This window comes from Somniosus microcephalus, chromosome 2, assembly GCF_052327205.1.
Source record: "Somniosus microcephalus isolate GS21.2 chromosome 2, FLI_Smic_1.0, whole genome shotgun sequence".
Taxonomy (NCBI): domain Eukaryota; kingdom Metazoa; phylum Chordata; class Chondrichthyes; order Squaliformes; family Somniosidae; genus Somniosus; species Somniosus microcephalus.
The window spans coordinates 2,754,590-2,770,504 of record NC_140988.1 but is presented as its reverse complement, the minus strand read 5'-3'; the positions used below and the strand labels follow the sequence as shown (position 1 = coordinate 2,770,504).

The window sequence follows — 15,915 nt, the reverse complement described above, 5'->3', positions numbered from 1 at the left end:
CTCAACCTTTATACAACACTGGTTTAGGCCCCAACTGGAGTATTGGGTCCAATTCTGGGCTCCACACTTTAGGAAGGATGTCCAGGCCTTGGAGAGGGTGCAGAGGAGATTTACCAGAATGGTTCCAGGGATGAGGGACTTCAGATATGTGGAGAGACTGGAGAAGCTGAGATTGTTCTCCTTGGAGCAGAGAAGGTTAAGGGGAGATTTGATCGAGGTGTTCAAAACCATGAAGGGTTTTGATGGAGTAAATAAGGAGAAACTGTTTCCAGTGGCAGGAGGGTCGGTAACCAGAGGACACAGATTGAAGATCATTGGTAAGAAATCCAGGGGGGGGAAGGGGTGAAATTAGATTTTTTTTTTTACGCAGCGAGTTGTTGTGATCTGGAACGTGCTGCCTGAAAGGACGGTGGAAGCAGATTCAATAGAAACTTTCAAAAGGGAATTGGATAAATGTGCGGGGCTGTGGGGAAAGAGCAGGGGAGTGGGACTAATTGGAGAGCTCTTTCAAAGAGCCGGCACGTATTTAACGTATCTCGTGGATTTGAATTGTTCTTGTATACAGTTGTGCTCACAATCTGATCTGTTTTTTGTAGAGGGGATTCCGTTTCCGCTATGGATGTGAGGGACCGTCACACGGAGGATTACCTGGCGCTTCCAGTGAGAAGAACAAGAAATCTTACCCAACGGTTAAGGTCTTTATTTGAATATTAAAATCAGTTTTACTTTTCCACAAAAAAAGTACACATGAAACTTAAATATCTTGTTAAATGAATCTACTGAGTTCCACATGCCCTGGTACTTTAGTCCAAAGTGTTTCAAATAAACTGGACTTTCAGATTTTCAGATCTGTGGGTGGTGGGGAGGTGAAAAAAATCACTAAAACAAAAACACAACCAATTAATGTTTTTGAATTTGTCTCGACATTTTCAGGGTATTTCTGTGGATTTTTGGCAGTTCAGCAAATGAGTTGGCAGATGGTGGGTGGAATTCTGACTCTGGGATTTATATTTAGCACATATGCAAATGCGGACTTCATTCGATGTTTGTGTGGGCTTCGGAGGGCCGTGACTGCGTCAGTGAATACACACCAAGCAGGAAATAACTTGGTGCTTAATAACGTAACCAGACAATTTACATCTGTAGCTTAATGTTAATGATTTAGCATCGAGACCTGTGGAGTAAGATGTTGTTAAAACTGTCCGGATTTATTAGCTGTCGAATGTTGCTTGCATTAGATGTTATCAAAACAAAGCTGGAACTGGCTTGAATTTTAATTTTATTATCGCAGGGTAACGGTTCTGGTCCCCTCACTCCCACTGCTTGTACTAACGGGTCCGAGGCGATCAAATCCTTTCCAAATATCCGAGACTAGTGAGATCACTTTACTGAGTCCTTCCTAAATCTGTCCTGAACAAAAGAAATGTTTTTTCCGATTTGAAGTATGGAGCTTGGGCCAGTTCAGGGTCTGACTTCTGTCAATTAACCAAATGTAGAGCTGAAAATGGGAAGCTAAAATGGGAACAAAACTCATGCTGAAATTTAAATGCTAAAATATTGATGTCAGGGGAAACAGCTAGCCCAAGAGGGAACCATTCTCCTTGCACTGTTCCTCCACACTGTTCCCTTCTGGTTTGTGCACCATCTCGGAGAGAGACTCAGCTGTCAGCGATTTATAACAACCCCTTGTATTTATAAGTGCCTTTAAGGTCGTTAAACGTCCCAAGTGGCTGAACCAAAGGGTTCTCGACTATTTCGGATTTCTTGCCTTGCCTCTGAATATTTCAGGGTACTTTTCAGAGACCCTATTTTTGGCAGACAATCTGGCTCGCCACGAGCTGAGAATGGGGTTCGGAATCCAGTGTGCTCCATTCACGACATTCCTCCAGTCCCCGGTCATTCCTGGATTCCCAGTCCCCGGTCATTCCTGGATTCCCAGTCCCCGGTCATTCCTGGATTCCCAGTCCCCGGTCATTCCTGGATTCCCAGTCCCCGGTCATTCCTGGATTCCCAGTCCCCGGTCATTCCTGGATTCCCAATCCCCGGTCATTCCTGGATTCCCAGTCCCCGGTCATTCCTGGATTCCCGGTCATTCTTGGATTCCTGGTCATTCCTGGATTCCCAGTCCCCGGTCATTCCTGGATTCCCGGTCATTCCTGGATTCCCAGTCCCCGGTCATTCCTGGATTCCCGGTCATTTCTGGATTCCCAGTCCCCGGTCATTCCTGGATTCCCGGTCATTCCTGGATTCCCAGTCCCCGGTCATTCCTGGATTCCTGGTCATTCCTGGATTCCCGGTCATTCCTGGATTCCCAGTGATTGACATCCGACAGCTGCGGAGCCTCCGGGAATGTACTACTTCATCTAGTAAAGAGAAGGCTGAGGGGTGACCTGATAGAGGCCTTTAAAATGATGAAAGGTTTCGATCGGGTCGACGTAGAGAAGATGTTTCCACTTGTGGGGGAGACCAGAACTAGGGGCCATAAATCTGAAATAAAAACATAAAATGCTGGAAATACTCAGCAGGTCAGGCAGCATCTGTGGAGAGAGAAACAGAGTTAACGTTTCAGGTAGATGACATCATCGACCTGAAGCATTAACTCTGTTTCTCTCTCCACAGATGCTGCCTGACCTGCTGAGCATTTCCAGCATTTTATGTTTTTATTTCAGATTTCCAGCATCCGCAGTATTTTGCTTTTGTATTAGGCCATAAATATAAGACAGTCACTAATAAATCCAATACGGAATTTAAGAGAAATTTCTCTCCCCAGAGAGGGGTGAGAATGTGGAACTCGCTACCACAGGGAGTGGTTGAGGCGAATGGTATAGATGCATTTAAAGGGAATCTGGATAAACACATGAGGGAGAAAGGAATAGAAGGATATGCTGAGGGGGGAAGATGAAGCGGGGTGGGAGGAGGCTGGTGTGGAGCTACAGCCTGAGTCTGTATCTTTATTTATACTGTTTACTTGTACAGAGCGTGATTACTTTAACAGCGCGGGTAAACGCAATGACGTCACGCCGTTCATCACGTGATCCCCCACTGGCGGGAAGAACGTGATGACGTCATGACGTCAACCACGGGACCGCCCGAGCCGTCCTCGTGGAGCCTACGAACTGAGCAGACCTACACTCGATGTTCTCCTGTAGTTACTTGTTTAAACCTGTTAGTATCCATTAAACTTAGTTTTGTTTGATCGCCTCAGTGGACCTCAGTCTTTGGATAGGAACTAGACATTCCTACATTGGTGACCCCGACTTTTGCGAACGGTTTTTGCAGAAGATACTCAACATGGAAACGAACGCTGTTACCTTGAAGCTACCGCAGTTCTGGGAGCAACAACCAGCCGCGTGGTTCATCCAGGCTGAAGCCCAGTTCGCCATCAGGGACATCGTTGCGGATCAGGCCCGTTATTATTACGTGGTCTCCGCCCTCGACAGCGCCACAGCCTCGCGGATCGTCAGCCTACTTGGTAGTCCGCCTACTGATCGCAAGTATGACACGTTAAAGGCGCGGTTGCTACAGGTTTTTGGGCTCACGAAGTCGGAGCGCATCCGCCGGCTGCTCGTTATGCCCGGCCTTGGGGACTCCAAGCCGTCCGAGCTCATGAGCCAAATGCTCACGCTCCTCGGTTCCGAACCGGAATGCTTCCTCTTCAGGGAGCTATTCCTCAGCCAGCTACCGGAGCAAGTTCAGGCTGCCCTAGCCAGGTCAGAAGTCGCAGACTGCGCGGAGCTTGCTGCCGAAGCGGACAAGATTTCGCGGTGACACAGCAGTACTGCGCTGCCACGAGGCGCCCATCCCCCACAGACACTGCACCAGCTCCTCAATCAGCGGGGTTGTGCTTCTACCACACCCGTTTTGGCGCGAAAGCAAGATGCTGCCGCCCTCCCTGCAGCTTTTCGCTCAAAAAACCCCCACATCTACAGCAACCCCGGCGAAAGAGGACCGGGTCTAACGAGCGCCCCGCGGCTGCGATGGCCATCGGAGATTCGGGAAAGCTTCTCTTCATCACTGACTCCCTATCTGGTCGACGTTTCCTTTGCGACACCGGGGCGCAGTGTAGCATCCTACCCGCGTCCAATCTCGATATACAAGCTGGGGGCCGCGGCCCCTCCCTCGTGGCGGCTAATGGCGTGGACATTCGGACCTTCGGAAGGCGGCGGTTCAGGTGTGTTTCGGTGGCCAGCGCTTCCACTGGGAATTCATCATGGCCAAAGTCTCGCAGGCCATCCTCGGGGCGGATTTTTTGTGCGCCAACGGCCTCCTGGTCGATGTCAGGCACCGCCAGTTGATCAATGCGGCCACATTCCACTCCATCCCGTGCCACCGCGGTAACGCCGTGCCGCGCACTGTCTCCTGTGCGTTCCCACCTCCAGATGACTTCACTTGCCTCCTCGGAGAGTTCCCAGATCTGACCAGGCCCAATTTCTCCTCCTCGGCCACGAAACATGGTGTAGAACATCACATCACCACTACTGGCCCCCCGGTTTACGCAAGGGCCCGACGACTCAAACCCGGCAAGCTCGCGGCTGCGAAAGCGGAGTTCGACACGATGGAGCGGCTGGGGATTATTCGCCGGTCGAATAGTCCCTGGTCTTCGCCTCTCCACATTGTTCCGAAACCCGATGGCGGGCATGCGGCGACTACCGACGCCTGAACGACGCCACTACTCCTGATCGGTACCCAATCCTGCATATTCAAGATTTCTCTGCCCATTTGGCGGGAAATACTTTTTTTTTTCAAAAGTCGACCTCGTCCGTGGTTACCACCAGGTCCCCGTGCACCCGCAAGACGTCCCGAAGACCACAGTCATCGCCCCATTCGGCCTGTTTGAATTTCTGCGGATGCCGTTTGGCTTGAAGAACGCTGCACAGGCTTTCCAGCGCTTGATGGACTCCGTGCTTCGGGACCTAAAATTCCTCTTCATCTACCTCGACGACATCCTCATTGCCAGCCCTAGCAAAGAGGAGCACTTCTGCCATTTGCGCACCCTCTTTACACGCCTCAGTCAACACGGTTTGATTATCAACCCGGCCAAGTGCCAGTTCGGCCTGTAGAGGATTGATTTATTGGGCCACCGCATCACATCAGACGGCGCAATTCCCTTACAGACGAAGGTCGAGGTGGTTACATCTTTCCTGCGCCCGCAGACCATCAAGGCCCTACAAGAGTTCCTCGGCATGGTCAATTTTTATCACTGGTTCGTCCCTAAGGCGGCCCTGCTTATGCAGCCCTTGTACGAGGCCCTCAAGGCGGGAAGAACGTCATGACGTCAACCACGGGACCGCCCGAGCAGTCCTCGTGGAACCTCCGAACTGAGCAGACCTACACTCAATGTTCTCCTGTAGTTACTTGTTTAAACCTGTTAGTTTCCATTAAACTTGGTTTTGTTTGATCGCCTGAGTGGACCTCAGTCTTTGGATAGGAACTAGACATTCCTACACACCGGCACTGACCAGTTGGGCCGAATGGCCTGTTTCTGTGCTGTACATTCGATGTAATCTGGGATTTGTATCAAATGAGTTGAAAATGTTGATTCCGATGGGTCTTCTCACATTTTGTGACTGCGTTCCTGTGGCTCGGGGGGATTGAATTCCCGCGATGGTGGAAGGTATAACTCTGTCCCTTGATGGTTTATGTTTTCTATTTTTCTGTGTTGTTTGAAGTTTGTTGTTTCATTGGAGAGGAGATGGAGAACTTTGTAGTGTGTTTCTGCCTGTTTGTTTTCTGCTAAGTCTTGTGCCTCATCTATATACAATCTGCTGGTGACTGCAGCCCGGCTCCCTCTACAGTCACTGAGGTTCACAGAGATTTCTAGGCTACTCCAAGGCAGCACTGTCCCAGAGGAGATCGAAACATTGCAGAAACCTCCGAGTTTTCTGGCCATTGATGATTGTTTCATCCGCACGGCCCAAATCTCCGCTGTGCGACCATCGAGACCGTGGCCACTGCCCGCCTGCTACTATTCCGTGGCTCAGTGGGCAGCACTCTCGCCTCTGAGTCAGAAGGTTGTGGGCTCAAGTCCCGCTCCAGAGACTTGAACACATAACCCAGACTGACACTTCCAATGCCAGTACTGAGGGAGCACTGCACTGTCGGAGGGGCAGTACTGAGGGAGTGCCGCACTGTCGGAGGGGCAGTACTGAGGGAGTGCCGCACTGTCGGAGGGGCAGTACTGAGGGAGCGCTGCACTGTCGGAGGTGCTGTCTTTCGGATGAGACGTTAAACCGAGGCCCCGCCTGCCCTCGCAGGTTTGACTGAAAAGATTCCATGGCCACTTTTTGAACCAGAGCAGGGGAGTTCTCCCCGGTGTCCTGGACCAATATTTATCCCTCAAACAACACCTAAAAAACAGATTATCTGGTCATTATCTCATTGCTGTTTGTGGGATCTTACTGTGTGCTTTGGGCAGTAATTTTTTATGTCCTGTTGTATGAATGTGTCCATTTTTATTTTGCTTCTTATGGACTAGGTAAAGAACTGTAAATTTGAGAAGCTGTTTAGGATCATTTACTTTCAAAAGGGAATTGGATAAATACTTGCAATGGAAACATTTGCAGGGCTCTGGGGAAAGAGCAGGGGGGAGTGGGACTAATTGGAGAGCTCTTTCAAAGAGCCGGCACAGGCACGATGGGCTGAATGGCCTCCTTCTGTTGCTGTAACCATGACTACACTTCAAAAGTACTTCATTGGCTGTAATTCGACGAATCACCAACGTCCGTGTTCTTGCTCAGGCCAACATCCCCAGCATCGAAGCTTTGACCACACTCGATCAGCTCCGATGGACGGGCCACATCGTCCACATGCCCGATAAGTGACTCCCAAAACAAGCGCTTTACTCGGAGCTCCGGCATGGCAAGAGAGCCCCAGGTGGGCAGAGGAAACGCTTCAAGGACACCCTCAAAGCCTCCTTGAAAAAGTGTAACATCCCCACTGACACCTGGGAATCCCTGGCCCAAGACCGCACAAAGTGGAGGAGAAGCATCCGGGAAGGCGCCGAACACCTCGAGTCTCTTCGCCGGGAGCAAGCGGACGCCAAGCGCAAACAGCGGAAGGAGCGCACGGCAACCCAAGCACCCCACCCACCCGCCCCTTCAACCACCGCCTGCCCCACCTGTGACAGAGACTGTAGGTCCCGCATTGGACTCATCAGTCACCTGAGAACTCATTTTTAATGTGGAAGCAAGTCATCCTCGGTTCCGAGGGACTGCCTAAGAAGGAGAAGAAGACTTCATTGGCTGTAAAGCACTTTGGGATGTCCTGAGGTTGTGAAAGGTGCTGTGGAAATGCAAGTCTTTCTTTTTAAGACGCCATGATTTAATGGATTACTTATTGTCCGGGTTTAAGTCCGTGCGATAAATGTGTTCCGCCCTTTCCCAAAACATCTACACAAACTGCCTCAGACATCTGCTCTCTTCAAAGTAATTCACACATGCAGTACGCACAGGACAGCGCGAAGGGACCTTAAACTATCGGGAGCTTTAGACTGGCTTGAAGGAGGGAAATCGAGTGAAGCAAGTTGGACTAAAGCTGTCCTTGCCTCTGGAGTTCAGTAAGCTCTGGCGAGCTGGAGAAATATAAAAGAGGAAAGTGCTGTTACAGTTTATTTAATCTGTTGATCCTCGGTAGTAATTCCACTATCATTGTGGGGGATTTCCACAGGAACACCTGTGAGTGATTAACTAGCTCTTTTGCTTTAATTTCTTGCTTCGAACCCGACAAGTACTGATGAATTTCTCATGTTAAAAAAACTGGCAGCGTTCACTGTCATTTCCCCTTTCAAACTGACCGCAACTTCAGGATGTAGCGTATACGCATCCTAACGTGGAAATCCTGATGCTGCGGTCGGTCTTTCACGGCTCCGACACTGGCAGCGCTGTGGCCCCCACACGCAGCCGGAGATCAGCGGCCTTTTCCCCATTGAGAGCCCCAATCTTTCTTTTACTCTCTCTGACATTTTTAAAAAGTTAGAATCAAAGGAGGTTCTTCACTTCCTGCTTCCCGGTCTGAGAGAATTCTGTATTGTGATTGGCTGCTTACACAGCTTGTTGACATCACAGCAGCTCGCGTTAGGGATTCCCCATTAACTTGCGTTGATTTGAATTACGCGTCGGAAAACCCAAACATCTCGCCACAGAGATCGCGAGATCTTCGGGGCCAGCGACAAATGCCTTCGCTTCGCGGCTGACCGCAAATCCTGTTTCTGGGAGGACCTTCGCATCCTAACATCCCTCCACGTAAAATGATACCGGGGCTAAAGGGGTTAAATTACGAGGACAGGTTGCACAGACTGGGCTTGTGTTCCCTCGAGTACAGAAGATGATTAAAGGGCTCGATAGGATAGATAGAGAGAAACTACTTCCTCTGGTGGGGGAAGTCCAGAACTTAAAATTAGAGCCAGGCCGTTCAGGGGTGATGTCAGGAAGCACTTCTTCACACAAAGGGGGGTGGGAATCTGGAACTCGCTCCCCCCCCCCTCCCCCACCCCCAAAAATAAGCTGTTGAGGCTGGGGGTCAATTGAAAATTTCCAAACTGAGATTGATAGATTTTTGTTGGGCGAGGGTATTAAGGGTTACGGAACCAAGGTGCGTCGATGGGGTTAAGATACAGATCAGCCATGATCTTATTGAATGGCGGAACAGGCTCGAGGGGCTGAATGGCCTCCTCCTGGTCCTATCTTCCTATAAAATAATTTCTCCTAATTTCTCCCATTGTTCTTTTTACTTGCTCACTGATTCACAAAACTCTTTATAATTTTGAACACCTCTATTGTTGAAACACGAAAGAGGTGCTTTGTATGTTCAAAACGGCAAGTTCCATGTTCCAAAGGTTTACCTCAGGCTGACAGGTGGTTTTGATTTAAAAGCAAAATACTGCAGATGCTGGAAATCTGAAATAAAAACAGCAAACCCTGGAAAGACTCGGCGGGTCCGGCAGCATCTGTGGAGAGAGAAACAGAGTTAACGTTTCAGGTCGATGACCTTTCATCAGAACTGGAAAAAGTTCGAGATGTGACAGGTTTTAAGCAAGTGCAGAGGCAGGGAAAGGGGGGAGGGGAGGAAAGAACAAAAGGGAAGGTCTGTGATTGGGTGGAAGGCCGGAGAGATTAAATGACAAAAGTGATGATGGTGCGAGGCAAAAGGAGATGGTAATGGAACAAGTAAAGAAACAAAAGATGGGTCTGGAGGAGGTGTAAATGGAAATAGCAGAATCATCAGCAAAAGCTGCCATCCAAGAAAATGGGGGCAGAGGTTAGGATCTAAAATTGTTGGATTCATTGAGTCCAGAAGGCTGTAAAGTGCCTAATAGAAAGATGAGTCGCGGTTGCTCGAGCTTACTTTGAGTTTCATTCTCTCCGACAGGATTTCCGCTTGTCTCTTTTACCTTGTGCATCTTCATCGCCTTCTTGTGTTTGATCAGGTATCCACCAAAACTCACTTTCACAGCCACATCTCTTTCCTCAGCAACTGTTGCTTCGATGGTTGTATAACTGCATCATAATGGAAATATTTATAGGGTGAACACTTGACCCGACTCTCCCAGAGGAGAATGACACTCGCATGGAGTGCCTCTCGTGAGATCTTGGGCGATGATTGGGCAGAAAATTCACTGGCCAGGTGCCCGCTGATTGCCGAGGTGTGCTCCCTGCCACTGGGAGTACCAGATAGTGTAGTCACTCACTCCTTGAATGTTTTCTTCTTCCAAAGTTGAATTAAAAATTCTTGGTAAGAGAACTAATTTACAGGGCTGTTTGGGGGAAAGCTGGGGGGAGTGGGACTAAATTGGAGAGCTCTTTCGAAGAGCAGGCACAGCGGGCCGAATGGCCTCCTTTCATGCTGTAAGATTCTTTGCTTCTAACAGACTCACTTCAGTATAGGTTAATGTATTTGAAAGTATTATTGTCCATCTTGAGTGAGATTTAAACTGCTTTATCGTGGAGAGTCTAGAACCAGGGGTCATAGTCTCAGGATAAGGGGTCGGCCATTTACGACTGAGATGAGGAGAAATTTCTTCACTCAGAGGGTGGTGAATCTTTGGAATTCTCTACCCCAGAGGGCTGTGGATGCTGAGTCGTTGAGTATATTCAAGGCTGAGATCGATAGATCTTTGGACTCTCGGTGAATCAAGGGATATGGGGATTGGGCGGGAAAGTGGAGTTGAGGTCGAAGATCAGCCATGATCTTATTGAATGGCGGAGCAGGCTCGAGGGGCCGAATGGCGGAGCAGGCTCGAGGGGCCGAATGGCCGACTCCTGCTCCTAATTCTTATGTTTTTATTGAGTGAGCTTTAAACTGCTTTATCATGAACAAAATGATACAGAATATGCAAGAAGGAATAATTAGATTTATTTTGCAATGAATCAATATTTTCATACACAGTAAAAGTATAACGGGTGTCGATTTTTTAAAAAACCTTGATCTATGCTAACTCCCCTGTGTGAGCTGCTGTGACATCAACAAGCTGTCTAAGCAGCCAATCACAAGTCAGAATTCTCAGACAGTGAACAAGGAAGTGAGTTAACTCTTAAAATTCAAACTTTTTAAAAATGTTACAAAGATTGGGGCTCTCGCATGGGGAAAAGGCAAAGCTGAAATAAAGATGGACAGACTTTAAATTTTTTTTTAATGTTTCTTAAAAATTTAAATTTTTATTAAAATGGATAAATTTTGAACTGCCCAAAATTAAAATTAGTTTTCTAGGCCCTTAACATTTGTTTAGCAGTCAATACGCTGCTAAAATTCCAGTTACACCTAATCCCTTTGGGTCTAACCTTTAGTGGGGTGTTTAACAGCGATATTACTGCGGAAGAGCTGAAGTTTTTATCAGTTTCCCTGATTTGAGAGATTTCACCGATTGCCGGCTCTGTGGCGGGGGGTGGGTGGGGGGGGGGGGGGGCGGAGGAGCGCAGCCAGTTTCTGAGCTGTCATTGACTGACCGCAACCTCAGGATTTCCGTAGGTGCCCGTGCCAAATCCCGAAATTGCGGTCAGTTTCAAAGGCGGAATGCCGGTGAATGCTGCCAGTTCAACGTCATCAGTACCGCAAATTCCGGGCCTTTGGAAAAGGATACAGGAAAATGGGTTGAGTGTAAATGGCTTCATTTGAAGAGCTAGTGCTGGCACAGGTGTGATGGGCTGAATGGCCTCCTTTTGTGCTGTATTGAATATTGGGCCGTATTGCAGCAAATCTGATATGGGGCTTTTCAGGTTCTGTCATATTTTCACTTCCCATTTCAAAAAAAATTTCCATTTTTTAAAAATATGATTTAAGATAGTGGGAAAGATATTCATAATGGCAAAGTTGATTTCTGTACTATTTTATGAGCAATGGGTTGCTGAGTGTGGGGGAAATCCCTGGTATTTCCAACATACAGAATCTAGTCATGTGGCAGTTAACGAGCCAATCTATCAGGGAACTGCATGTGACTCAGTGACGGCAACACTTTCACAGTCAGGAATATTCTGCCAAAGCTACCAGGCTGATTTGTGTTGAAAAGTGGGAAGTTCCCCTTGAGTCATCAGTGTGGCTCCACTCCACCTTCTGTGGAATTGTAATAATTGATGAAAAGTTTCTGAATGGGCTAAGATGATTCTTTTTCTAGCATCATAGACAATTTGAAATTACTCGGCTATGACCTTTAATTGGGACAAAAAAGATGATTATTTAGTCATTCGTGAGCCCGACTGGGGTACGTAAATTCTCAGACCTTTCTCCTACCTTTTTGGATGAGATGTTAAACCGAGGCCCCGGCCGCCTCATCAGGTGAACATAAAAGATCCGATGGCGGTTATGGGCGCTCTCCTGGAGAACATTCCTCCCTTAATACCACCACAGAGTAACTGGTTACTCATTCCTTCCTTGTTTGTGGGATCATGCTGTGTACAAATTGGCTGCCCTTCAAAAGCTAATCCATTTGTTTGTGAAGTGCTTTCAGACATCCTGAAGTTGCAATTTTTTTTTTAGTCATTCACAGGATGTGGACATCGCATTTATTGCCCATCCCTAATTGCCCTTTCAGAGGGCAGTTAAGAGTCAACCACATTGCTGTGGGTCTGGAGTCACATATAGGCCAGACCGGGTAAGGGCGGCAGATTTCCTTCCCTAAAGGACATCAGTGAACCAGACGGGTTTTTACGACAATCCAGTAGTGATTTAATTGAATTTAAATTCTCCAGCTGGTGGGATTTGAACTTGCGTCTCTGGATCATTAGTCCAGGCCTCTGGATTACTAGCCCAGTAACATAAACACTGTGCTACCATTACCATAGGTGCTTATTATAACTGCAAGTCTGTTCCTACATTTCCTGGAGTTGAAAATTCTTGTAATGAAAACCCCTAGGCCTAGAAATTCAGTTGGGCGCGCCAGCCGTTAGCGCCTTAGGAGGAGTAGATCTCGAGCGCTAGGCGCTTAGCGCCCGGGCGCAGCGCGATCTGCGCCTCGCCCCAACTTCAGTACACATTTAGCGCCGGCGCAAAGTCTTAGCGCGCGCCCTGCTGCGCGCGCAGATCATACATAGATACATAGATACATAGAAGATAGGAGCAGGAGTAGGCCATTCGGCCCTTCGTGCCTGCTCCGCCATTCGATGAGATCATGGCTGATCCTTTAATTCAGTATCCCGTCCCCGCCTTCTCTCCGTAACCCTTAACCCCTTTTGCCCGTAGAAATATATCTAATTCCCTCTTAAATATATTTAATGAGCTGGCGTACACTGCCCTCTGTGGCAATGAGTTCCACAGGTTCACCACTCTCTGAGTGAAGAAATTCCCCCTCATCTCTGTCCTAAATGGTTTAGCCCTTATCCTTAAATTATGTCCTCTAGTTCTGTTCTCACCCGCCAAGGGAAACATTCCTTCTGCATCCAGTCTGTCTAGACCTGTCAGAATTTTATACACTTCTATGAGGTCCCCTCTCAATCTTCTAAACTCCAGTGTGTACATCCCTAAACTACATAGTCTCTCCTCATAGGTCATTCCCGCCATTCCTGGTATCAGCCTGGTGAATCGCCGCTGCACCCCCTCCATGGCAAGAACATCCTTCCTCAGATGAGGCGACCAAAACTGTACACAGTACTCGAGGTGTGGTCTCACCAGTGCCCTGTACAGCTGCAGCAAGGTATCCCTGTTCCTGTATTCTAACCCTTTTGCTATGAAGGCCAGCATACCGTTTGCCTTCTTGACCGCCTGTTGCACCTGCATGCTCGCCTTCAGTGACTGGTGTACAAGAACACCCAGGTCTCTCTGTACTTCCCCCTCTCCCAATCTATTGCCATTTAAATAATAATTTGCCCTCCCGTTCCTGCACCCAAGGTGGATAACTTCGCACTTGTCCACATTATAGTGCATCTGCCATTTATCCGCCCAATCGCCCAGTCTGTCCAAATCGCTCTGGAGCTTCCTGGTCTCTTCCTCTGAGCCCACCCCCCCTCCTAGTTTAGTGTCGTCTGCAAATTTGGAAATGCTGCATCCGACTCCCTGATCCAGGTCATTAATGTAAATTGTGAACAGCTGGGGGCCCAGGACAGATCCCTGTGGTACCCCACTTGTTACTGCCTGCCATTCAGAAAATGAGCCGTTTATTCCAACTCTCTGTTTTCTATCTGACAGCCAGTTCCCTATCCACGCCAAAACTTTCCCCTTTATCCCATGAGCCTCAATTTTCCATGCTAATCTTTTATGTGGGACCTTATCGAAGGCCTTTTGGAAGTCCAGGTACACCACATCTACTGGCTCTCCCCCATCTATTCTACCAGTTACTCCCTCAAAAAATTCCAATAGATTAGTCAAGCACGATTTACCCTTTGTAAATCCATGTTGACTCTGTCCTATCCTGTCCCCATTTGCTAAGTGCTCCGCTATTTCATCCTTAATGATGGACTCCAGCATTTTGCCCACAACTGATGTAAGGCTTACAGGTCTGTAATTACCTGCTTTTTCCCTACCCCCCTTTTTGAATAGTGGGGTAACGTTAGCTACCCTCCAATCCATCGGCACTGTTCCCGAGTCTAATGAATTCTGAAAAATCATCCTTAGTGCATCCGCTATCTCTAGGGCCACCTCCTTCAGTACCCTAGGATGCATGTTATCAGGCCCTGGGGATTTGTCCACCTTCAATCCCTTTAGCTTCCTTAACACCATATCCTTAGAGATATTGATTTGCGTCAGTTCCTCCTTTGCCAATGTCCCTATTTTTCCCGATATCCCAGGGAGGTTTTTTGTGTCTTCCTTCGTAAAGACTGACCCAAAGTATGCATTTAGTTGATCTGCCATTTCCTTATTTCCCATTATATATTCCCCCGTATCTGACTGCAATGGACCAACTTTGGTTTTCACCAGTCTTTTCCTTTTGATATACTTATAAAAGCTTTTGGCGTGATGTCATTTAGTCGTGCAACGCCCTTTGTGCGCCCCGAACCGGAACTTCACTCGCGCCGGCCCATTGTGCGCCGGGCGGCCCTAACGACTGTGAAGTGGAACGGTACACAGCCGAGGCGGGCCGCGGGGAGCGCTAATTAAAGGGCACTTACCCTGCACTATAAAGGCCAGCCATTTTGCAGCATTCACTCTTGTGCAACGGTTTTTTGGAGAGAGACCAAGGAGGAGAGCTTACTGGTTTGGACCAACACTAGGACAGGTATTTTTGGCTCAGGCCAGAGCTTAGCAATTATCTTTGCCTTCATTGAGAGCTCAGTGTTTGCCAGCATATAATGGGGGCTGCATTGGGTGCCAACGCTGACTTTCAGCCTTATGCCAGAAGGGCTTACAGACGCCGTGAGAGAGTGGCAGCCCTGGCTAGACGCAGAGGGGGCAACAGGCGTCGCCAACTGAGGCCTTACCCACCCAGGGTATACCGCCAGCAGTCCTCCTATCTGACCATGTCTGCCGCGATGTGTGTTAGGAGGCTGCGATTCAGAAGGGAGGTGGTTGCAGACATCTGCCAGCTGCTTCACAGAGATCTGCAGCCACAGCTGATGCGCAGGACGTCTCTGTCGGTGGCAGCGAAGGTGACGGTGGCTCTCAACTTCTATGCCACCGGCTCCTTCCAATCCGCTGCTGGGGACATCGCTAACATCTCCCAGTTCGCCGTGCATTGCTGCATCCGCCAGGTGACCGAAGCCCTTTTCAGAAGGAGACATCAATTCATCTTCCCCATGACCCTGGACAAGCAGCAGCAGCGTGCAGTGGGATTTGCAAGAATAGCGGGCTTCCCCATGGTGCAGGGCGCCATTGACTGCACGCATGTGGCTTTGCGGGCACCTCTGGAGCATGCCAAGGATTACCGCAACCGGAAGGGCTACCATTCCCTCAACGTACAGCTGGTGTGTGACCACAGGCAGCGCATCCTAGCTGTCAATGCCCGCTTTCCAGGCAGCAGCCACGATGCCTTTATCCTGCGACAGACAACTGTGGCTGACATGTTCCAGGCACAGCCTCACCCAAGAGGATGGCTTATCGGAGACAAAGGCTATCCTTTGTGTACCTGGCTCATGACCCCGCTCCGCGCACCCACGACCCCTGCTGAAGAGGCATACAATGAGAACCATCAAGCGACTAGGAACATCATAGAACAAACAATCGCCGTCCTCAAGCAACGGTTCCGCTGTCTCGATCGCTCCGGGGGAGCCCTCCAGTATTCGCAGGAGCGAGTCTCCCAATTCGTCGTCGTTTGCTGCATGCTGCACAACCTGGCTATCCGCAGGACTCCGGCACTGCCACCTCACGTTGGACCACCACCTCAGGAGGAGGAGCATGAGGAGGAGGAGGACGAGGAGTACCAGCCCAGGAGGGAGGCACAAGGTCCAAGGGCCGCCCGTCGGCGGCTTATTGAACGTCACTTCTAGGCCCCCTGTCAGGGAATGGCTTGTGCCAATGAAAGAACATGATTGCAGCCGCTCCGCAAGCCCTCAGCCG

The 15,915-nt window shown here is 49.0% G+C and overlaps 1 protein-coding gene across 2 annotated transcripts in view; it reads left to right on the top strand.

Annotated features, from left to right (window-relative positions):
• nfkb1 (nuclear factor of kappa light polypeptide gene enhancer in B-cells 1) overlaps positions 1-15,915 on the top strand; it is a 128,637-nt gene that overhangs the window by 56,579 nt on the left and 56,143 nt on the right. For both annotated transcript variants that reach the window (XM_086005773.1, XM_086005781.1), the window contains exon 5: positions 597-695. In XM_086005773.1, the coding sequence (XP_085861899.1) occupies positions 597-695 (99 nt within the window). The remainder of the gene's footprint in view (positions 1-596; positions 696-15,915) is intronic.